Source organism: Apostichopus japonicus, chromosome 11 (genome assembly GCF_037975245.1).
Source record: "Apostichopus japonicus isolate 1M-3 chromosome 11, ASM3797524v1, whole genome shotgun sequence".
NCBI classification, from domain to species: Eukaryota; Metazoa; Echinodermata; class Holothuroidea; order Aspidochirotida; family Stichopodidae; genus Apostichopus; species Apostichopus japonicus.
Genome location: NC_092571.1, coordinates 14,820,488 through 14,845,858, shown reverse-complemented (window position 1 = coordinate 14,845,858; position 25,371 = coordinate 14,820,488). Strand labels below are relative to the sequence as shown.

The following is a 25,371-nucleotide window of genomic DNA, read 5'->3' as shown; positions in this document are numbered from 1 at the left end:
AATAATTGGCCATACTTGTCACGTCCATATCAGAGGCCATACTTGTCACTCCCATATTGAGGCCCTCTTTGTCATGCCCATATCAAAGGCCCTCTTTGTCATACCCATGTCAGAGGCCCTCTTTGTCATACCCATGTCAGAGGCCCTCTTTGTCATACCCATGTCAGAGGCCCTCTTTGTCACTCCCATGTCAGAGGCCCTTTTTGTCAATGGCTATACCTCTGCCTTTAAAGGAAACACAATCATCATTCGTCTATGCGACAGCTGTTAAAAGTTATCACGAACAACTGAGAAAAGTGTTAATTCCGTTTTGGGAGACACTGTATCACAGTTTCAATGTAGTCTCGCACACAACACAAGGCTGAAGACTTGAGCAAGTCTAAATATGACATCATCGAGTCAAACGTGCATCAAATCTTTCGTGCATTTCTTTATTGATTTGTCACAATGTTTATTTTCTGTGACGGAGATGGGTTCTGCAAATGCTGAATTATCTTAATTAGTAGACAGCTCTTCATCACCTAATGATGGCATTGGTTTGATTATAGACTAACATCCTATAGGCTAACTGCAACATTCTACCTACCTACATTAAAATCAAAACAAAGACAAAATTAAATCGTCTCAGATTCTAGAGGTCGACACTAACAGTACATTGACATGACCTCTGAACTGAGATATATCGCTCGATTGGAACAAGATTTTTAGTTAAGGGAGCCTATCATATAGATATAGATGAGAGTTAAGCTCTGTGTTTGCTTGAAAATACATATTTTCTCCATCAAACAAACATATACCAAGACGCAGTTTCGCACGGTGGTTGCGCGGGAAAATTGACGGCAGATGTTAGGAACAATGATCGTATGCAGTGAGCAATGTGCCTTTTGAGATCTATCATCCTCAGTTCCTCTTGCCCACACATCCTACATCTCCATGAACCGCTTTATTTGTCTCAGACTGTCCTTCCTTGGATAATGAAACTTGCAAATTAACTCTGAGAGCATTTTTACAAATTATTTTAAATTTCCTGGCGAGCAACGAAGGGGACTCTCACCACGAGCGCTATCATGGGAAATCAGGGGACGCTATATAGTGAACTTGATAAAGAATGAGTCATACTGTAGAACATAGGATTACAGTTTATCACATGAAACAATAGCACAGCTGAGCTCTGTTACTATCTTTCCTCATCACCAACGTGGTCTGCAAAAGAATCATCGCTATCGGCGGATCTAGAATTTACACAATTTCGGCCAATTTCTTGAAACGAGAAATGCAACTGCTTAAATAATCTTTTGTATCAGATTATTTATCTTAACCGGCTAGAATCAAGTTATCACTGACAATTTTTCTAAATTACGGCGGCACACGTCAGTCAATGGGGGGGGGGTTGACAGGGAGCTGACCAATAACATCAGCTGATAATAGACAGTAAACTGGGGCTTGCGTAAGGTACGGAAACCACAAATTGCTTTAACTGACAATTATTACCCGACTTATGTGAAATATCTTCATGCCTACTGTACTTGCAGAAAGAAACTTGCAAGTGCATTTTTTTTCTACTGGAAAATGGCAAATCCACTGGCAATTAGCCAGTGGATAGCTTCATTTTTGAGGCCTGATTAGTAACGTTGATAAACGTATCCTACAGTGGATGACATGATCACATCCGTACGGCAAATATATATATTAAAGTATAATGGATAAAACATTGATGACACAAACTATTTGACACATCTAACGACTCAAATTATGTTTTCCATTGATGTAGCTTATTTAAACTGTATGACACACTGGGGCCATTTTTTCAATAAATTGAATCATGAGAAAACTTGAAGAGTCAATAACATACGCTTCTTATTCAGAAAAATGTTGTTACTCAGGGTCACATACCCCCCCCCAAAAAAAAAAAAAAATCAGAAATTCTTGACTTATTTTGTGACTTGTTACATGTAAGTTCGGTAGTCCAGCTAACGAACTGGGCTGTCTGGGGGATTTTTACCTTAAATGCGAACGATACTGTGAAGTGCCAAAATAAATGTGACAAAGATTGCTTTGAATGGATACTTCCTGTTTCATAGGTTGTCTGTTGTTGACTGCTGCAAATTTTATGAATTTCTCGATGAAAACTACATCCTGATTATAACATGTCTCTTATTTCATCTCATTTTTCTTCCTCTCCCCCCCCCCCCCCTCCCTCCTTTGTCGAAACAAATTCCTTACGACCTTACCGTTATACTGTATGAGACTCTCGTTATGAAATAAACAACACAAGCCACATTTTTGAAAATATTTTTTTCGTCTCCAGACGTTAGTAAAATCTTTCTTTGGATTATGTACCAATTGAACAGTATAGGCCTATATATATCGTCCAAAGACCATTGCCTAGACGACATTAAACGAAGATGTCACGTAATTCTTCCTTCTGCAGCCTCAAAGGGCAAACTTAAGCTTATTAAAGGAATATATACACAAATGTCTAATACCAAAAGGTAAGAAAATATTTAAATCAAATATTTTGATGACAGGTAAAGACTTCCAAGTTGACACTTTACAGGCAACCCCCTCCCCCTATATACGTAACACCTGTTTTTTTTAATGTGAGGCTAATATCGTATTTTATCATGAAAAAACAAAACAAAACAAAACATAAACCAGAGATATATTAACCTTTCTTTTTGGGGATTCTGAAAAGATTGTTTCAAATTCATCATAAGTAATAAGGTATGTGACATTAATTTGTTCAGTCTTCCTGGTGTGAAAACATTTTTAAAGTTTGTAACTTTTGTGTCATTTTGATCAAGCCATACTGTATGTAATATTTACCCATTGTTAGAGACTCAATCACACTCAGGAAATCTTCATGGTCACAATCATTGGGTTACACTTAGTTAGGTAACGGTTTAATCCAGTAGAGAATATTTTGTGTCCCACAGATTAAATTCAATATTCCATTTAGTCAAATTTAGTATTCTGAACAAACCTTACGCCCAATTACAAAATTTCCAAGTGTCATTATTACGAACTAAATTAAAGTTAAACATGTTGAACTACTACAGTCTTATAGCAATTAGGCAGGGCCTTCTCATATGACTTTTACAACATGGTCGTTGGTCGCTTGTCATGCCCGAAAACTCAGTGTGCAGAATTGAAACAGTGACACCCCAGGCACTCCCGTGCACCTCCCATCAACATGTCCCCTGGGGAACTTCCCATAGGGTGCAGCCACAAGCCAGCACAAGCAACATTATCCTATATTTACAAGTTATCTTGCAGGTCCCCACTTCAAAACTCTTACTCTTGGGTGGAGAGAGGCAATGAAGATTTTTAAGGGCCTTGTCAAGGACACAACATGATGATCTTGCAATCCTTACAACACAAGTCCATTGCCTTTCCACTTTGCCCACTATACTCCACATGTACTGTTTTAGCTCTGATACATTAATAATCAAACATTTACAGTTATCTCCTTCAGATAACCTAGGAAACACTATGGTCCTCAATGACCCTGGTTTTTCAAACTATTTTGCTTGGTTACCCCAATCTTCACCTCCACCATCCTGGCGATGCCCCCAGTGGCGGATATTGTGACCTGGAGAAGGGGTCTACAGGGAGAAGGCATGCCCCCTTTCCCAGGTATTCAAACTATTTTGCTAGTTAAGAGTGTTTAGTTGCAAAATGGTGTTATATTTTGCAAATTTTGAAGCTATTTATTAATGTCCCAAGATTTTGCCACGAATATCAGGATTTTTTTTCCATTCCCCCCCCTCCAGTTTTCTTGTTGACTCCACAAAATATTTTGGTGACCCCAACTAGGGTTGCCACGCCCCATTATGAATACCAGTGCTCTAGGTATGCTGTTATCACTAAGATTGTGGGGTAACAAAATTCAACACAAGATACAACTTTAAACTTGTACAGTAACCTCAGACCTTTACTTCATCCTTTAGTGCACGCAAACCAGTCTTAGAAAGGGCGAGGCAGTCTTCACCGACTGAAGGCAGATGTATAAACTACATGAATTTAATCACTTACAGTCCGCCTTTTATGAAAGCAAACTGTTGATACATATACATAACATGACCTAATAAAAAACCAATGGAACAAAGTAAAAAACTGCTTCAGTAAACATGCGCCCGACCTCATAAAACATCATTGTCATGTGTGACAGTAGGGCTGACATAGCAGGTGTAACTTATGGTTGCCGAAGTGGCAACATTTTCCAGGAAAATAAACAGGATTAGATCGTGTGTTATACCTGCTTTAGTATACAAATATACGTTTGTATTTTCTGTTTATATTCAGGAAAAGGAATGTTTTCATGTTTTACAACTTTTGTCCATAAATTTATGGATTGTTTGACCTACAGGGAAAGGAAAATTTAGTCTTCAAATTTTGTCTAGCAGGAGATAAATATTGATTGGAGAAATTACTAATTGAGGACAACTTATGTGTCAACAAGTAAACACTGTTTGCTTTTATAAGCGATGTTTATACAGATAAGTGGAAAATCAAAACGTAACTTAGCCACTCTGGCAATAACGAAGAAATGTAGATCAGAGAATAATTTTATCCAGTATTGAAATCATTTTGAAAATTGTCAAATTTGTTTTTTAAAATAATAATTTATAGCCAGAGTGGCAATGTGACATATATGCTTCACCAATTTTCTGTATTAACACTGTTTACACAGACAATACTGCTAACATAAGATGTTCCCAATTAGTGAATATAAACATTCAATTATTTATTGCCAGAGCGGCTACGGGACATGCCGCTTTCAAAAGCGCCCGAAAATCGCATTTCTGTATAAACACCATCTAAGGTAAAACGACTTGAGCAAGTCTAAACATGACATCATTGAACTAAATAGTATGCTTCCCTTTTCCTACTGGAACTACTGTACAGTGGCTTAATATGGACATAGGGAAGAAAGACAACTGAGATAAGTCAAAATTTTGAGATAAAAAGTCAAAATTTTGAGATAAAAAGTCAACATTTTGAGATTTTTTTCCCCTATGTCCCTATTAAGCCAACATACTACTGAATGACATCAGATGAGCACAGATTAAAACAATGACAGCTCCCAGACATGAATTTTCATCTAGGATATATCCCAATGGCAGCAATATTCTACTTATAGCTGTTTAGGGAAGTTCTTTCACCACAAAATGTCTCTATCACATAAAAGGCCAGCAAAGAATAAAATTTGGATTTGAATGTTGTTTCAAGTGTTGTATGGGCTCAGCTAAGACTTAAGTGGTGGTATCCTTTAAAGCAGGGGTTCCCTAACTGGGTTGCATGAACCCCCAGGGGGTGCCTGAGTCCATCCCAGGGGGTTCGTGAGACATTTCAGAAAGTCAAAGTACTTTTTGCTGAACTAAAATCTGATATATCATATAGTTTAGTAATGTACAAAATTCGTACCTATCGACGAACTCTACAATATTACACCATGAACTTGATCTTTTACGAAGCACTGTTATGCGTATTATAGTATAATAATGACTCAGATCGTGTCTCCAAAAGTTGGGGGTTCGTGGACAACTCTGACATCCACAGTGGGTTTGTGGGGGGAATAAAGTTAGGGAAACCCTGCTTTAAAGAGTAACAGTCTGTCTTCCTCTAAGTATGACCCATCTGTGGGCATCATATCATCAAGACTAGAATATATATATAAACATATATTAAGCCTACAGTGGAATGGCAACCTTCCTCACTGGTTTCAAACCTCTGGACAGACAATCAGCGTCCATAGCCTAGTTGGTGAGGGTGTCGGCATATAAAGCAGGGGGCCCGGGTTCGAATCCCGGTGGAGGCTGGAAGTCTTTTCACCGTTCTGTACTTTCCAGCTCATTGCAATTTCAAATATATATTTAAATAGGACTCAATAAATAAACCTTTATTGAGAAAACCTGTGCAAACCCAGCCAACTGCAGTATGTGTGTCACATACTTTGACTTACCTTTAGGTGTTTTGGCCGGTACGGCAGTGGCCTTAGCCGCTGCTGCCGAGACTTTACTGGCCTTGTCTGCTGTTGCTTCATCGGAAACACCCTTCTGATGAAACTCGAGAAGCTTTGCCTGAAAGTCATCGAACAATGCCTGAAACGACGAAAAGGGATAGAGCAATGAGGGTTTCTGAGAAGGGAGGAGGGAAATAGGATAACAAGGTCCAAGGTGAGGGAGAGTGAGTGGATCCCACCGCAGCTGTGAGAAGATGGGTGAATCACTTTGCCAGGGTGAGAGGAAGGTGGGTGGATCCCTTCGCCAGAGTGAGAGGAAGTTGGTGGATCACTTCGCCAGAGTGAGAGGTAGGTGGGTGGATCCCTTCGCCAGAGTGAGAGGATGGTGGGTAGATCCCTTTGCCAGAGTAAGAGGAAGGTGGGTGGATATCTTCACCGGAGTGAGAAGGTGGGTGAATCACTTCACCAGGGTGAGGGGAAGGTGAGAAGATCCCTTCGCAGGGTTGAGGGGAAGGTGGGTGGATCCCTTTGCCAGAGTAAGGTGGGTGGATCTCTTCGCCGGGGTGAGAAGGTGGGTGAATCACTTCACCAGGGTGAGGGGGAAGATGAATGGATCCCTTTGCCAAAATCAAACAGGGAATTCCTCTCCTTTGCCCTCCATTTCCAAATATTAGAAGCAAGGCAGGTTTTCATCAAGGAGAAATCCATGGTTTTTTCCGTTAATGGTCTTCCAAATTGTCAAAAACAAAATTCCCAAAATGAGCTAAAACTGTCAATCGGACAGCCCACCACACTGGTTGTCCAAGATGACTAGTGGTTTACATTAAATTCAGATTGCATTTCAATAAACACTCTCCGAAATAGATAAAATGATTAAAATTGGTATCACCCCTTCATCTCTTTGAAGGTACTGAAATTGGTATCACCCCTCCATCCCTCCCTTTAGAGATACTGAAATTGGTGTCACCCCTTCATCCCTCCCTTTGAAGGTACTGAAATTGGTATCACCCCTCCATCCCTCCCTTTAGAGATACTGAAATTGGTGTCACCCCTTCATCCCTCCCTTTGAAGGTACTGAAATTGGTATCACCCCTCCATCCCTCCCTTTAGAGATACTGAAATTGGTGTCACCCCTTCATCCCTCCCTTTGAAGGTACTGAAATTGGTATCACCCCTCCATCCCTCCCTTTAGAGATACTGAAATTGGTGTCACCCCTTCATCCTTCCCTTTGAAGGTACTGAAATTGGTATCACCCCTCCATCCCTCCCTTTAGAGATACTGAAATTGGTGTCACCCCTTCATCCCTCTCTTTGAAGGTACTGAAATTGGTATCACCCCTCCACCTCTCCCTTTGTAGATACTTAAATTGGTATCACCCCTCCTTCCTCTCTTTCGAGATACGGAAATAAAACAAAATTAGCAATACTCCTATGTACATACACATGTTTATGATCCACCTGAAGAAGAGTCTCTTGGGCCCAACACCTGCTTTTCTATTCACCAAATCTATGTTCTCCTCTACAAGTTTACATATCAGTCATTTTTTGCCATTTTGATATAATTTTTTCCGGACAACCGAAGATAAATCCGTAAACATTTACCCAGCACCTGATGTGAAGTGTACTTAAAGGTAAACAAGCCATTCGGATTCTCCCACATGCATTACGTGGTGGCTCCTTAGGGTTGTAAAAATAACTCGCCTTTCTGGCCAATTCTTAAAACACCATTCACTCCACCTCCATTTGTAAAAGCTCTCCCAACACCAACCTCCCCACCCCCCCATCCATCCAACAATTCTTTCAACTTTCCTTTCAAACCAAAATAGTCAAATTACCTTCGACTCCTGTTTGATTACTTTCTTCGATTTGGACAAAATGCTGGTGAAGTAATCATAGACTTCTTTATCGGAGAGCTTCTCGGCGTAGCAGGCGAGGTTTTCCTGCAGTTTCCGGAGCGATTTGTCACTGTAGTTGAGCATGGACAAACAAAAGGCTAATTCTCGGGACTGCTGTTCACTCCTGAAATTAGACAAAGTTGAATAAGAATAAAGACTTGGGCAAAAGAGACTACGTGAAACGTCTTCCCCCTCCCCCTCCTCTCCCACCAGTGCATCATAAGCCAAGAGATGGGTTTAGCTGCATCTATTAAAACTGACTAGTTAGTGTCTATTTGGTATACATACTGTAGATAAATTATTCCCCTTATTTTCTTTTTCTTAGAATCAAGTGGTAAAATCATTATTGCTTGTAAGTTGTTAATTACCTTTGTTTTTTTTCCCTTTCTTTGTTCTTTTCCTCTATTGTTGTACTATGCTTATCTGTACTGTTTAACTGTTTAAGGGGGACTGCTCATACAAGCTAATGCTTATTCAGTCCTCCTCCACCACCACCTTGTTTAATATCTTGACATTGTACTCTCTGTACTCTCTTCTTGTTGTGGAAATATACTCAAACTCAAAAATCCAGGTTTTGGGCAACAAAGGCTTGTTTGTAAATTTAAGTAAAAGAAACCACCACAAGGTTGGCTTATTTAAAGCACTGAACACATATCTCATGATATATATGCAAGGAAAGTTCACTCCAAGGGAAATTAGCAAATTTATGTAAAAAAAAATTATTATAAATATAAAATCTCATTGGCAAACTACAATAATTGAAATGATATCTTATAAAACCAACTGACCAGCATTTTTATGGGATCAACGTAGGGTAGGAATTGGCATCATCAATTTTAATCAAAACCAACTTATAAAGTTGCCTTTTAAAGGAAAGGTAGGAACAAAGAAAAGAGGATGAAATGGATAACCCAGGGGGTAGGGGAGGGGAGGGGGAGACAGCTTGGGTGTTATTATGTTCTTTAAATGTATTAAATCCATCACATCAACATCAGATTATATATTTTTTTTGTACCTTGATGCTCTGAATCTGTGACAGAGTTTCTCAACGAGGGATTCTGCTTGCCTGTCCTTCTGTATGAATGCAAACAAATATCTGAAACGGAACAAGAGTTCAGAGAAAAAAAAATTGTGAAAGATACAAAAACAATCTAAAAAAAAATACGTAAAATATAACATTATGAAAACATTTCCCCTCCCCCCCTCAAGAAAAGAATAAAAACTACCACTGTATATACTGTAACAGTAACTTTTTTTTCTTATTTGAGATTTTGAAATTTTGATAAAAACAGACCAAATTCTCAGCAGTTAACATTTTTTCATAAAACAATATAAATTTCTAAATCCCCCACACCCGTCCACCCCCCCTCCCCCCACCAACTTCTTTAAACTATATTGTCAGATGAGGCAATTCATCTTCTAACAAACAGCAAAGAAGTGACATGAAAAACAAACTATTTAGAATCCAAAATAAATTTCTTTATTTCTTCAGAAGTACACACTGCTGACCTATTATATGACTTACGCATTCACAAAGACAAGAAAATCTATAAAAGTCAAAAAGATTCCCATTTTAGTAACCAGTTTTCTGCATATCATTTGAATAATGTGATGTTCCTCTTTTCAAAGAAGACAATAAATTTTATGACTTACACTGTTATGGCGTTATTTACAGTACATATATCAAGTCGCAACCAGAAAATGTTACCCAAAATGAGATCAAAAAATAAAAGTAGGTCTCTCTTTCAGAAGTTTTACAAAATCATATCTTGGACCGAAATTGTTCTGCTCTTTAATATTTAAATCTCATCCTGGCTAGTCTCGCCCACAATTCCTAGTGAAACATTGTTTAGATAGGGAGTCGTCTTTAATGGTTTTACGGAATAACATCGCGTCTCTATACGGCAATCCTGTTAGAGCCCCAAGCAGATTATCAAAAGCGGGAGAGAATTTAATGTTTAAATTTTACAATAGATAAAGAAATTAAACTGGTTAAAAATTTACGATGGCGACGATAAATTTATTAACAGATATATATCGAGCAAATCCCTAGACAGACAAATATGACATTCTTGAAGCTGGAAGTTAACACTAAACGTCTTTAAAAGTTTAACAGAGTTACGTCACGTCTACGATGTGTAATCCAGCTTGAGCCTCAGGTAGGATTATCAAAAATACAAAGAAATAAAGCAAATGTACTGAAAAATAAAGAAATTTAACTTATTATATAACTGCATTGCTAACCAGACAAAATGTTAATCTTGAAGATGGATGTCCCCCCCCCCAAAAAAAAAAATTAACTGTACAGGAAACATGAAAAGCCCCACAAAAAAAAAAAAAAAAAAAAAGTGAAGGGGGCAAAATTTTGAGATTCTTTCCCTTTTTACCTACTTAAGATCTTTCTTACTTGCTCCAAACTGTTTCAAAATTTTGATTACCTGTACAGTATTTCATATTTTTTTTGCCAAGGACCTTCACACTAACTTAACACAATAAAATAATCTACTGTCATATGTACATGTAAAGCAAACAGAATTATATACCTATGATCTTAAATTGGTTTCTTCCTCCTTTCTAAAACTTCTGGAATACTGGATTCTGCATTAATTGAGACCTTATTATATTCTTTTTTATTATGTTTAATGCTATGTGGTTTATGCCTCTCTCTTGTTTCCTGAAGCTAATCTGAAGTATTGAATGTTGTATTAATTGAGACTTTATTATATTCTTGCTTTTATGCTATGTGGTGACTGGTTTATGCCTCTCTCTTGTGTCTTGACGCTAAAAGAAATACTGAATGTTGCATTAATTGAGACTTTATTAAATTCTTGCTTAATGCTATGTGATTTATGCCTCTCTCTTGTTTCCTGTTGATAGCAAAACTGAAATAGTGGATATTGCATTAATTGAGGCTTTATTATATTCTTGTTTATTATGTTTAATGCTATGTGGTTTATGCCTCTCTCTTGTTTCCTGAAGCTAATCTGAAATATTGAATGTTGCATTAATTGAGAATTTATTATATTCTTGCTCAATGCTATGTGACTGATGTATGCCTAAAGTTACTAACTAGTGTTTCCTGACACTAAAAAATGAGATTCCTAAATTAGAGTGATATTCTTGTCCAATGCCTCAGTATATTGGTCTTATGCCTCGTTCTGCGTTACCCGATGCTGAATGGAACCCTAAATGCCACTGTGAATGAGCCGTATTACTGATTTTAACAATATTGACTGGCATATATGCAATTCTACATTCTGAGTGTCACAAAGAGGCCGAGCTGTCATTACTCACCTCAGCCACGGTCACTGCAAAGTGACCATCCGCTACCTCCAAGCTTCTCCACAAAGAGCAAGGACGAGCTTGACGTAAATCACGGTCAAATGAACTTTTGAATGTTCTAGTAATGTCACATTTGTAGATCTTGTGAACAAGTTACAGAAATATGGATGATTATCTTTACTCGGATAATATTATCCAAGTGGCTCAAGGTGATTTGCTTTGACACCAAATTGTTGAAAAATTTTCGGCATGTTTTAGATGGCGAAGATACATATTTTTCAAATTTGATGATATCTCAGGATTGCATAGATCTGGCAAATATTTACATAGCAGAGTGAATGGAGTCATCCTGTTGATTGCGCATGAAAATTCTTTTACAATCTTTTAAAAAGTTCTTCCACAGACGGAAATAATATTTCTAAAATGGAAAGGTTTCTGTTTTTCTTTACAATGATTCTATAGTTAATCCACAGAGGGAAAAAAAAGAAGAAAAAAAAAAGAAATTTTAAACACAAAGAATACTTACTGCTCCAATTAATTAAAGTTAGACTTATTAGTCTAACAGTAACGAACAGTCACAATTAGATCATTTCCTCAGATACTTAACAAATGCCATGGGAATACATACTAAGACTTTAGTGGCGTCAAAGGACACGCTTTTAACAACATCGCAAGTTTGTCGAGGACAATCGTGCCGACTGTTATGTAAAGTTGCTCTGTTGTTTATATTGAGTTTAAAAGAACATTATGTCTGGGTTGAAGTTAATTACTTGTGTAGAATTGATAAATAAAGGATTAAAATTAACATTCGGTCCTGCACCGAGGAGCAGATGTCGTCTTCGAGTAAACTTAGAATTAGCACATTTTTAAAAGGTCAATATCTTGAACACCAGAAATAGCTGTACCGAAGAAATAAATGCTATCGCTAAATCTTTCTGCTTATTCTGGGACTAGTAAACGTATCGACTTTATCAAGACCACAAATCTCGGCCAAAATTCGTCCTTCAGAGCATCGTAACTTTGAGACATGAAGGTCAATCTCGGACTCTCTCTGAAATCTTTAATCCCTGAAGCAGTCGACGATAAATCCTCACGGCCTTGCTCCTCTTAAAAAGTTGAAAAACGAGGACGTCTTTTGGGTAAAAACCGAGACTAAATGGATTACACGGTGCCATAACTTATTAAAATGGGATAAAGATCACAGCTTGAGAGGAAAGCTTCAATAAGTGGGGATATAACCTCTTTTAATGCAGATAAGATTGTGATGATTTCTGTAAGGATTCAGTTGCTGCCATGTACCAAAAGGTTTTCTTCAGATGAAGGCACAAATATTTATTATTTACCACACTATTTCATACTTTTCTGACCAGCAGGGGGTCTTTATTTATATGTTCAAATACAACTTTTTCTTGTACTGAGATTTCTACGAGCGACAAAGCCTAAAAATGTCATGCACATCGACGGTTGACATCTTGTTCTGTTGCTACTGTAGATTTTTGGGACGATAATGAAATTTTAGCTGACGTCATGTGGGCATGCTCTCCAGAGGATCAAATTTTACTTTCCAAAAAAGAAAGGAAAAGAAATGTTGTACCATTGGTGTCAATATTATTGACGGAATATTTTGCTTAATTATTCTCTCGTCAAATAATCAGAATATGCGTGTCAATTTGATTTTGAATGGGTGACAATATTTCTTTTGTGTTAACATTTTAGTCAATCTGTTTCATTATATCTATAGGAAAGAACTTTATAGAACTTTTGAAAATTGTAAATGGAAATGTCAAGTTTGTTTTTGGTAGCACATTATTTCACACAAACAAAGACATCTGTTATAATCATTCTTAGATGACTGACAATATTCTAAAACTTTACTGCATCAGGCTCAAAGGAGTATTCAGATGACTAACAATGTGAAACTCATTTTGAAGAGAAAAATTATTCCACACTTCTAGTTGAAAACCCCAATCTGGACATCTTGCCCCTAACTCGAGATATGTTTGCTTGAGAGTAACCTATGTGACTGGCTTAACCTTCCACTATTCCAGGATGTTAAATCACAGCAGGGGTTCTGTGATGTCATCTGGGCAAATGCTCTTTGGAAGCTTTACTTCTAGGCTACTGTTGTCTCCTGGTTGATTTATCCTTGAAACCTGATTCATTTGGAATGTTTGAATAGCTGTCAAAGTTCTCTGTACTTAGAATTCCATCAAAATGTATCTTTTTTGTAGAAACATTCTTTTTGTTTGTGAATAAATGATTGACAACTTATAAAGAAAAACAAACACATTTCCAGCTGAAGTGCCCTGATGACATCATCCATTCTGCTGTTGCCAGATGCCTTTACAAAATATCACAAAATTTAAAAAAAATCATATCTTCGCAGTACAATATGCTATGAGGACGTGGATTTCACAGAAAGATTCAGAAAATTATCCGCAATTTTGTTCAGCAATTAACTTTAGCCACCAGAAAATGCTTTTAATTGCTCTCAAATCCAGTCACCATTGTGAGATATGCAGCCTTGTGCTAGAAACTTAATAAACAACGTGTCAAAAGAAGGAGCACGCTCGGGAGGGGGGGGAGGGGGGCTGCAGCAAAACCTCAGACCTTGCTCAAATTTATTTTGATTTCAAAACATCACAGATCAAGACCTTCACTTTAAAACAAGTCAATTTGCACAATTCCCTCCAGAACGAGGCCATGACTGGGAAATCAAACATCTGTAAATCTTCCAGCCGGACACACAGCTACAGAGAATTGTTTGTGTCTTTAAATGTACCATTCGAGAGAGTAAATGAACTATGGCTATAAAGTCCACGGGGAGCATCGATGCCCCACCATTTGCTTTCTAATGAGAGGGAGAAGTGGTGAGAGTTTAAAAGGAGAAACAAAACTAATAACCATCCTTAAAGCTTCTAAGACAGAACTGATCTTTTGTGATGATTAACCCCCCCCCCCCCCCCAACAGCTAGAAAACAAATCGGGCTCCGTTTGGGATATATCCTAGTTTAAAAAGTTGTTTTTGCGAGCTGTCATTTTGTAACTCACAGTACCACTTGTAAGGATCTGAAACTGATTACTATTATCTTTGGTTTCTTTTTCATATTTTCAATGTAAAACTTCATAACAACATTCACACTGAAAACCTGTGCAATAATTAGGTCATTTTAAAAAGGTTTTGAATATTCAGCATTGGCAAAGACGATCGCCATTTACAGATAATAGCAATTACGAGAAAAGAAAAGAGTAAATTGAAGAGCATTTGGTTTGGTGTCATATTTAGACTTGATCAAGTCTGTCGCCTTGCTGGTGAACGAACAATAACCTTTTCCCAAATGTAAAAAAAAAAATCATAGCTGTTTGGGAATGATGTTCATGACATTTCTCTGTTTCTCAAAGACCGTTAACAACAGTTGGGTTTGTGTCACGATTGTATATGGGTGCAATATTCAAGGAATAATTTATATCATTTTCTTATAATATTTTCTTACAATATTTTCTTATCATATTTTTTTACATATTCTTATAATATTTTCTTATTACATACTCACTTTTGATGTCCTGTTTATAAATATTTATATTTATACTTATATTAATACTGGAAATAAATAAATGAAAAAACAATAAAAAGAAGTGTTGAAAGTTTGTGTTGCAGTTGGTGAGTTCTGAATTGTCTCTCATAAGATACTATGGTCCCTATGCACAACAAAACTGTAAAACATGATTTAAACTTGTACAGCAAATTGACGTATTTAGCGCGTAGAATATTGTGATGCGAGACGTGATAAATTCTTCTCTTAATTTCTGTTTCTTTGGGGATCGGTTCTTTAATGCATGTAACATGTTGTATTGTAACATCATAAATAAAAATGCCTTCTCTGAATGAGATAATTCTGTGATAGTTACCGTATTAAACATTTTGCCTTTTAACCACAGAAAATTCAAAGTATATAATATCTTTTTAGCTAAATATGATAAAAAACATGTTGATAAATACCTGAGAATGATCTTGAACTGATCCTCTGGTAGTCCGATATCTGGATCAGAGAGCCTGCTGATGATATCTGGCATAATGTTGTAGATGGCATTACCCTTGAGAAGAAAAAAACCAACAAGATGATACACCCAAAGATGGGTTAATGTTTCATTTTTTTGCATGTTCGGCATCACAATGTCTGCTTCAAGTTCACTTTTTTACCTCTTGTGATTCGGCTTTGCTGTTCCTTTTTACTTTGAAAAAGAAACAGTTACATTGAGAGTAGTTGGTTGACTGCTGGGTGGTATGGACTGTTATAGAAGGGATAAATGTAGAGCTACTCAGGGATCTAAGGGGGCTGTTGGGTAAGATACTGGGACTCTTGAAACCCAGTTTTTATTCACCCTTCATATCGATTATCAAGAAATGAAAAGTTAAAAAAACACTATATACTACACTACATATAATACAATGTAACATACTATACAACATTAACTACAGTATGCTATATTGTAGTATAATGTACTATAATATACGACACCATAATGTACTAAACTACACAATATCATACTTAACTATACTGTAATATAATGTTATAAACTGTACTAGGCAAAAATGTACTATACTATACTACACAATATTATACTATACTGTAATATAATGTACTATAATATACTACACAATAATGTACTATACTACACAATATTATACTAAACTATACTATGATATAATGTTATATACTGTACTACACAATAATGTACTATACTACACAATATTATACTAAACTATACTATGATATAATGTTATATACTGTACTACACAATAATGTACTATACTACACAATATTATACTATACTGTAATATAATGTAATATACTATACTACACAACGATACTACACAATACTATACTAAACTATACTGTAATATAATGTTATATACTGTACTACACAATAATGTACCATACTATACTACACAATATTATACTATACTGTAATAAAATGTTATATACTATACAATCATGTAATATACTCTACTATTAATACTATACCATGATGTACTATAATATAATGTACTATACTATTTACTGTACTATATTATGCCATAATGCAATAAACTGTTATACAATGTAATATACTATACTATATTATATTATAACATACTATAATGTAATGAATACAATGTTATATACTATATATAGTATAATACATTATACTATAATGTACTACACCAAATGTCATAATAAGTAAAACAATGTCACATAATATGATATACTATACTATAACTAAAAAAAACTTTAAAAAATTAATTACAAACTTTACTTTTTACAACGGATTCATGACTTGATCACCTCCTGTCAGACAAATTCCATAAACTTTACAAGATCAGGAGTTTCATGAGATGTAGCCAGATGACCAATGGAACACAAGTCATGACTTGATCTCCGTCGTCTAACTGATCCGTCTTCTCATGATTATATTTACCTTCTTAGAGAGCTCAAAGAAAAACATCTTGGCTAATGCAGCCAGTCTCTCTTCAGAATCCACGATACAGGTCGCCATCTCGCTGATCTGACCTTTGACCTTCACCATGTCATTCAGTATCAAATGGGTCAGGACCAACAGAGTGTTCTTACGAACGAGAACAGAATCATCTCGTAGTCTGGAAGGGAAGGAGAGAAAACATGTCAAAGGTCAGGATTTTTTTATCATACACAGCTTAGTTTAAAGTGTGTGGAACATCCATCTCAATAACAGAGCAATTCCAGAACAGTACTTTGGAACAAAAAAAAGCTTATATGTCGATTAAATGTTTAGACAAGAATTGAGCCTACACAGATGAATGAGAAGAAGAAGAAGGAGGAAGAGGTTATCCTACCTTGCATACAAGTGAGGAGTCCAAGGTTCTGTCAGGTTTGGAAACCTAAATGTCAGGTCTCCGATAGCAATGATTGTGTTAGCTCTGATGTGAGGCTGAGGCACCTGTAGATTGGCAATCAATGAAACAATCAAAGTCACTTTTGATCCAAAATACAATCATTGCTCCCACAATATTAGACAAATGAAAACACCAGCCACTTTTTCTCAAGATTAAAACTTTGTTCCACAGTAAACTCTGTAGTCTACACACTAATGAAGGCCTAACAACAGAATATACATAGAATGCTTAAAAATCTGAGCAACTCTTGTCAACTTTATACTGACTGGATGCCTTCGCTTAAATTGCATGAAGACTACGAGGGAAAGTTACGAAAGATGCAAAATTCACCCGCTCCAGATGAAAAAAATGTATTTATGAAAAATTGATCCATGAGAAGTGTATGAACTAGGATTTTGTGTTCCTCACTTTTCCAGACTAAACTTTCAAAAATTCTAGGACTTTCCAGACGCCAGAAAAAGGAAGGGTATTTTGTGTGTGTAAAATGTGACATGTTTGTGCAAACAAAAGTGATCTCTATTTTTAACTGAGAGGGGTCTAGAATTACTTGTGAATGTTTTAAAGGGTGTGAAGACTCGCGCAAAAAGAACGTCTAATGCCAGTAATCTGACCTAGTTTCGAATGAGGTGTAAAAGAAGTGTTAGACACCACCATCGATCCCAGAAAATACACACACAGCTTGCTACCGTCTGTAATTAGACACTAGTGTACAGTCAGTACATACAGCTGCGGTCAATATCCACAGCACCATGTATAAACGATACAGCGAAGGACATCTCAGGTCCAGCTAAAGGTAACAAGGTATCACGTTTTAATTACTGTAGCGACACGAACAAAACGTCACCTGCAAGCAACAGAAAGTTAACTTTTGTCAGATGGCCGCACATGGTTTGGGGCGAGTCTTCAATGCCTTTAAGGTTTGATCCGACAGACAAACAGAAAAGCATAGAGTGTGGAAAAATTTTAGTTCTTTTTTTTCTCCTTACCCTTTCCAGGATGGTAAAGAGAAGTTGCAGATGTTTCTCACAAGTCTCTGGACTGACCAGCATAAACTTGGCCAGGGCCAGAGATGACGACGCCTGGAGAGACGGGTCGCTGTATTTGTTGGGGTTGCTAAGGATGTGGACCATCAAGGGCTCGATAGCTCCCAGGAGATTGGGTCCTAGGCAGAGAAGAGAGATAACGTGAGTCGAGTTTGGATTTATAACACATTTATAAAAGTCAAAGTCTGTCAATAATAGAGAACATTCACATAGTTCAATATTTGAATTAGACTTAAAGGGAACTCAAAAGAAGCTGCAGGTGAGCTTATAAGCATGGGCCCTCCCTTACACGGGGGAGGGTGGGGGAGGGAAACAAGTGACAACAACATCATTACATCAATAATATTTCTTCTATCTCAAAAGTAGTTGCAGTTGAGCTGAGAAGCATGAGCCCTCGCTTACATGGGGGAGGGTGAGGAAGGTGGGGGAGAGTGGGGTGTGTGAGAAACAAACAAAAGTGACAACAACATCATTACATCAGTAATATTACTTCTTTCCTTCCAGCACCTTCATAATCTAGTATTTATATACATGTTTAAGAAGTATGTCTAAAACCTTTTACTTTTTGATGATTCTAATTTTTCTCAAGGCTGTGAGAATGATCTAACTACTAAATCTAAATTTGTCAAAACAATACTAGAGTATTTTTGATGCTTGGTACTTTGGCATAAAGTCTTGTACACTTTTTGAGGTATCCAAATGTATGTTCATGTATCCCCCCTCCCCCCTCCCCCCTCCCCAAATCTCCTCACAGTGGAATTAAAGTTTCATCCTGTTGAAAAGATGTGTTGTGACTCAAAGAACAAATCAGGGTAAAATTGCCAAATCCATCACTTTTCACATCCAGCGTTACAACAACACTGGTGTCTTTCATGCCCCCCTCCCCCTACCTTTCTTTGAATTGTCATTGGCTGAGCAAAATGTTCACATATAAAGCAACATTCTCTAAGTTCTAATTTTTAAATGATAATGTCATTGTTGTGTATGTTTCTCAGTGAGATTCTTGTAGCTTTACAAAAAAAAAAAACTGATTTCTCCTTTAAGAATCAAGCAAAAAAGTTAAGTTGGAAATAAATGAAAGTGATGTAAAATATCTGATTCAGTGAGTAACTTAAGACCCATCTGAATTTTGTAGAAGTTTTGACAAATGAATGGTATTTTCTTAACACCATGTAGGTAACTAAAGTGATCCTCACCGTTAACAATCTCGGTATCACAGATCTTGCGGATAAACTCTGCCTCTGCGTCGTCAGCGGTCGCACCGGTCAAGCCCATCTCGTCTTCAATATCTCCCTGCTCTGCTGAGTCACTGGTCTGAAAGGTTTTACATCAAAACAATAAAATATGTATGATCAAATTGAATATGTCTGACTTTTGCTACAGTGTAGTTAGTCATGCAGCATAATTAGAACCATCATGTTCCCAATTATTTTTGGAGGACAAATGCCGCCCTTTGAAACTCTGACGGTCTATATGTATTAGGCCAAGGTACCTAACTGAGAGGATCAGATGCTGATCAAAAGTCTGCTGTACTATTTAGCAGATTTTGAACAGACAGACTCATGAAATTTAGAGCAGTTGGTTGTATTTGTAGCAAAGAGTAACTTTTCTTGCCATCAAATATATTTGAAAAGAAAAGTCTACAAAAATTAATAGTTTATTGCATAAACTTCACGGTAGATGCTTTTGAACCTGGACAGAGCCTGGCTAGTAAAAGCTTTACGATTGCATCTGGCAACAGTTGGCATACTGAGTGAGTGACATCGTCATAGACTCATAGCAATTGAGATAAAACATAAATATCATTCATTGCTCTGATGAAGGAGCAAATCTTATTAATCCCCCCCCCCCCCTCAAAGAAAAATGTGTTTATTGACAATTAAGAATATATTCCAACTGCAACACCATTCAAAGGAATATCAACAACAGTGATACATAAGGATGGTAAAGCTTTGACAAATACATTGCCATGACGACATCACATAACCTTTACTCGTAACATTTACCTTTACTAGAGTAACCAGCTAAAAACATATTTGCAGTTTAGAACCAATCTGCCGATACTAATGGTTACAATCGAATTTATGTCTAAAGATAATAACAAGAAAATTGAGAATAGGTTTTAAATTAGCAGAGAGAAGTATTTTCAGATTTCCCTACTTAATTCGTAATTTGGACTTTGGGGTGGGGTTAAGTTTGAATCACTCTGACTGATCCATGTCATATCTGCACATAATTGGATACCCCTCAGTCTAAATAAGATATCTTAAGTGGTTATATAGCTATTTGATTGGCTCCCAGTAATTCAAAACAGAAGATTATTTTAAAGTCCCACAACATGTTATTCTGTCCTTTGCAAACCTTTTACAACTAATTTTCCCAGTTCATTTGCTTAACAAGACGGCTAGAATAATAAAAAAAAATCTTTAGGCCAAAACCACATCGACATAGCATCTGCATGCCGTATGAGATACGACTATTTCAACAGCAGAGTGAGTTTTCAATAAGGCCATTTATATGAAAACTAATATTTCTACAAGAAAGGTGTCATATGATCAGGGATGATCCTGGGGTAAAAATAAAATCACGGAATTTTGCAAAAGTTGCGGTATAGGCTCCAGTTTGCGTGTTAGGATAATAGTTTTTGTCCTGAGGTAGAAAAGAAATCTCAGATTTTCCGCGGAAAAAGCTTATGCCTGTATGATGCAATTCTTAATACGAGAAGCATGTCCACTACTAGACCATTCCGGTTTGACCTCCATCTGACTTCCTTACCGTGGTTGTGTTTCTTCCCTTCTTCTTATCTTTGTTCTTCTCTCCTTCCATGATGTTGTTCCGTCTCTTCAGCTCCGTCAGCAGATAGACGTCCAAGTGCATCAGCATCTGGAGTGCCGCTTGTCCAACCAGTCCCAAGAAACGCGACATCACCTGGGCGGGGCAACCCCCCTCTTCTTTCTTCCCTATGATCCCCTTGGCCAGTCGCTTGATGACGTCGCCGGTGATGACCTCTGGATGCTCTGACAACAGAAAGATCACCTTCAGTGCCTGCTCGGCTAACGGGATCCAGTGGTTGTCCGAGGTCTTCAGAATGCCTGAGGAAGAGGGAGAGAGGGAAGACGCAGGTCATTAACCAGAAACCGTGTCATCTTCTAAAGACCACTAAAGAATTACTTGGTGGATTAGACGACTCTTGCAAATAATATTTATGACAGGACCTTGTTTCCCTCTCATTACACAGCACAATAAATGTATATACATGTATTTCTGGATTTATGAACACCTTCATTTCGGTCGGACGGAAACTTATTTACTTCAAGGAGACATAAACACAACCATCATTATTGGTCTCTGTGATAGAGATAAAGTTCTGTCATGAGCAACTCCCCCAAACAGCTAAGAAAAAATCTTATTCCATTCGGGGAAGAATCACCGATTTTGATGTTTTCTCACAGTATACACAGACGACTGAAGACTCGATCAATTCTAAATATGACATCATCAAGCCACATGCTTCATTTGTTAATATTTATCTCTATTAAATGTACCGTTCGCATTCGGTAATGGAGATGGGTTTCAAAAATATTGAATCTAAGATATTGAGCTCTTTACGTGACCTAATGAATGGCATCGGTTGGTTTCAATATCAATAATTGAACATTGTACCATTCAACGAGAATAAGTTAAAAAGGAGAAAAGGAAAGTAAACGGTTTAAGATCCTAGTGGCAACTATTACATCACAGATTTACAAAACGACAACTCCCGGAAATTACTTTTAAACTAGGATATCTCCCAAATGGAGAAGGATTTTTTCTGAGCTGTTTGGCAGAATAGTTTCTTCACAAAGATCTCTGTCATTTAAGCAACTAAGAAAGATGATTGTGATAGTGTTCACCTTCCAACTACATGTAATCTGTAACCTTCACAACGACTTTATTCTCTTTTACAATTCATAACCATTAATCTCTCAGTCAAATAAATTATTCAACTACATTTCACGTCAGTATTGAATAATAACAGAAAAAGATAAAATCATAGCTGCGAGTCTTTTCTCCCATTTCTGAGGTAAGATGTGAATGCTGATGTTTTTTCAAGACTAAAATTCGTTATTCTTACATAATTTTTTTCTTTTTTTAATCTCCGATGACGTCTGTAAGTAATGACCTTATTCAGTTCTGAAGATTTCATCGCCTAGACCTCTTTTCCATATAGATATTAAAGGGATATCGAAAAGGTCAAGAGATTAGAGATATTTATAATGGAGAGCTTGTGACACAAAGCACATAGATTTAACTCCCAGCTGAATAGCTTGCTCCGTTGATGTATTACATATTTACAGTCCATTACTATATTTAAGATGAGTACATTGTGTTATAATCTGTGATGTCACTCATAGACTAAACCAACAGCTGGTTTTGGTTTTTCTATTAAAACAGAAATGATGATATAACGGTTACAAAATAATTCGATTTATTCGTGTCGCAGGATGTTATTTTATGTTGATAAATGTGTGATCAAGTGACTTCATCAAGTGACTTCATCAAGTGACTTCATCACAACTTAGCATGGTTTCCATTTTGTAGTTATGAATAATAACGAAAAAAAAAACCACTTTGATGTGTTGTATGTATGACATCACAAATTAATTGTGAAATGTACTTTTTATCTGCATAAAATGAATAAAATTTCAAAAGTTTCATATTTCAGCAACAGAACGTGCCATCAAGATGAAAGTTAAACCAATAACTTTATTTAAACTTGCTCTGTGGCATAAATTCTGTGACACTTTAGACATTATGGATCCCTTTAATCACATGCAAACAATAAAAGCACATTTAATATCTTCTTCGATATTTGAATAAAATACGGCTACTCCAAGAATAAACTGTATTGTTTTAGGCTTTTCCTTTTGAACGGAATTGACGATTTGTCACATGTCAGAGCCGAACAGCCTATTTTAATTAATACAGACGGGTTGAAGGTACAACATCATTGAATCTTTAAGCATTGTGGGCGTTGTGGTCAAGTGGTTAAGGCAGTGGACTTGTGATCTAAGGATTACAGGTTCAAGCCCTGGCCAGATCATTGTGTTGTGTCCTTGGGCAAGGCACTTTATCTCCATTGCCTCTCTTCACCCAGGTGTATAAATGGGGACTTGCGAGGTGACTTGTAAATATAGTTGCATGCGCCCGTTTGTGGCTGCACCCTATGGGTAGTCCCCCAGGGGACACGTGGCTGTGGTGCACTGTGGTGCCCCAGGAGAGAACGTTTGAATTGTGCACACTTTGGTGTGTAGGTGTGACAAGTTACCAATGACCAGGGTTAAGTACAGCGCAGCAAGAATTTATTGTAAGTTGCACTATATAAGAACTGTTAATTATTATTATTATTATTATTATTAGAAAGTTGTGATGAACAGCCTGTTTTAACATCTACGTACCATTCACTAGTATGTCAGCCAGCCGAGAGAACATGCCATGATCTGATGGAAATCTCAAGGGCTCAGCTTTACTTGAAGCTTTAGGCTGAGAAAGAAGAAGGAACACAAGTCAAGCAAAAACTATTGACCAAGATTATAGAAAAAAAAGGTGGGTCAAAGACAAATGTTTCTTTTGACTTAGAACTTCACTACGATTATATGAATACATGCCCCCCCTCCCCCAAAGGAATATAAATAAGTAAAAATAATATAGTTATATATAATAATAATAATAATGTAGGTAATAATAAAGGTAATATTAAATATAAAATAGGTACCACTTTTCAAAGTCAAGTTTTACCTTTTGTGTTTAATCTGTATCAATATTGAAACGTCAGGCCCTCTTAATTTTACACAGGCTCTTTAGTGGATGAGCAGTTTGCTAACAGTTTTGTTTTATTTTAATTTTAATATGCAATATTAAGATGTAATTTTTGTTTTGAAAAACTAAAATTTACAGGTAGTTTGCAATGCAATTTAACTACTAGTCTCTTTCTGAACTACATGAACAACCAGATCAGAAGATGAATGAAAAACCCCAGAACGATGTATCTTGTTTCTTACCTTTCCTGAGCCTCCCAACTTAAGCAGAACGACACACGTATCTCTCGCCAGAAGGAAGTCCTCGTCTGCCCTCTCCCCAAGGCCGACTTTGACCAGGACCTCTGTGTTACTATGAACAAGGTTAAGGTCAGCCCTAATTAAAAATGAAAAAGCAGCAATCACATTAGAGACGAGGGCAAAATACAATAAAGACACTCAGAACATATGGTCCCCACCCCCCGCCCCCCCCCTTCAGAAAATAAGTAACACATCTCTTCCAACTGACATCAAAAGAAAACCAGAGCTGAGAAGACCTGTCCAGTTTTCTAAAGATACACATACTTACCCGGCAGCCATACCGATGAGCTTCAATGCCGCTCGGGATTCCCGCTGACCCATGTCTGGATGTTTGCCGGTAAAAATCTCCCACAGTATCTGGAAGACCTGCTGGGGAAGCTCTTTACTCCTGACAAACTCGCAGATCAGCTCCTCCAGGGATGTGATTTGGCCGATGGTCGCACCCGACATCAACAACATCAAGTTTCTCACGATGTTCAGGCTCCTCGCTCTGCGTACAGACGGAAAAGGATTAATGCTAGGGTATTGTCATCCAAATTTAATGCAATGTGGCAAATGTCAGCGGAATTATTTATCTTTCTAGAACAGCTTGACAAATTAAAATGTTTATGACTTTACGTGGACTAAAGCAAAAATTCAAGGTTTTGTCTGACAGGTCACCATCAAGTTTCTTATGATGTTAAGGCTCCTTGCTCTGTGTACAGACTAAAAAGGTTCATGCAACGTGGGAAATGTCTTCCAAATTAGTTATCTTTCTGGAACAGTTTGACAAACTGAATGTTTATGTGGACTAAAGCAAAATACGAGGTTTTTGTTCTACTAAGCGCTTGAGGGATACCGGCAAGTTTAGAACACAAACTATGAAATGAAATATAATGATGCAAAAGTCAGATTAACAGATTTTTCTATTGCTGAGATACAAAATACTGAAATTGTATCCACTTCTCTTTGATATATAAATAACATCAGCTAAGCTGCATGTACAAGTGAGGCACCACCTTACCTTTCAGTGGCACCCGCAGGATTGAGGTACAGTTATATATATATAGATATCATCAGCTAAACTGCATGTACAAGTGAGGCACCACCTTACCTTTCAGTGGCACCCGCAGGATTGAGGTAGAGTTATATATATATAGATATCATCAGCTAAGCTGCATGTACTGGTGAGGCA

General features: G+C 37.1%; 1 protein-coding gene across 2 annotated transcripts in view; it reads right to left on the bottom strand.

Annotated features, from left to right (window-relative positions):
* LOC139976004 (condensin complex subunit 1-like) overlaps nt 1-25,371 on the bottom strand; it is a 51,058-nt gene that overhangs the window by 12,021 nt on the left and 13,666 nt on the right. For both annotated transcript variants that reach the window (XM_071984372.1, XM_071984371.1), the window contains exons 18-29: nt 24,466-24,687; nt 24,141-24,273; nt 23,538-23,622; nt 20,875-21,191; nt 19,296-19,413; nt 18,043-18,218; nt 16,997-17,100; nt 16,603-16,780; nt 15,143-15,237; nt 8,876-8,956; nt 7,801-7,984; nt 5,966-6,104 (exon numbers count right to left, since the gene is read on the bottom strand). In XM_071984372.1, coding sequence (XP_071840473.1) covers nt 5,966-6,104; nt 7,801-7,984; nt 8,876-8,956; nt 15,143-15,237; nt 16,603-16,780; nt 16,997-17,100; nt 18,043-18,218; nt 19,296-19,413; nt 20,875-21,191; nt 23,538-23,622; nt 24,141-24,273; nt 24,466-24,687 — 1,832 coding nt within the window. The remainder of the gene's footprint in view (nt 1-5,965; nt 6,105-7,800; nt 7,985-8,875; nt 8,957-15,142; nt 15,238-16,602; nt 16,781-16,996; nt 17,101-18,042; nt 18,219-19,295; nt 19,414-20,874; nt 21,192-23,537; nt 23,623-24,140; nt 24,274-24,465; nt 24,688-25,371) is intronic.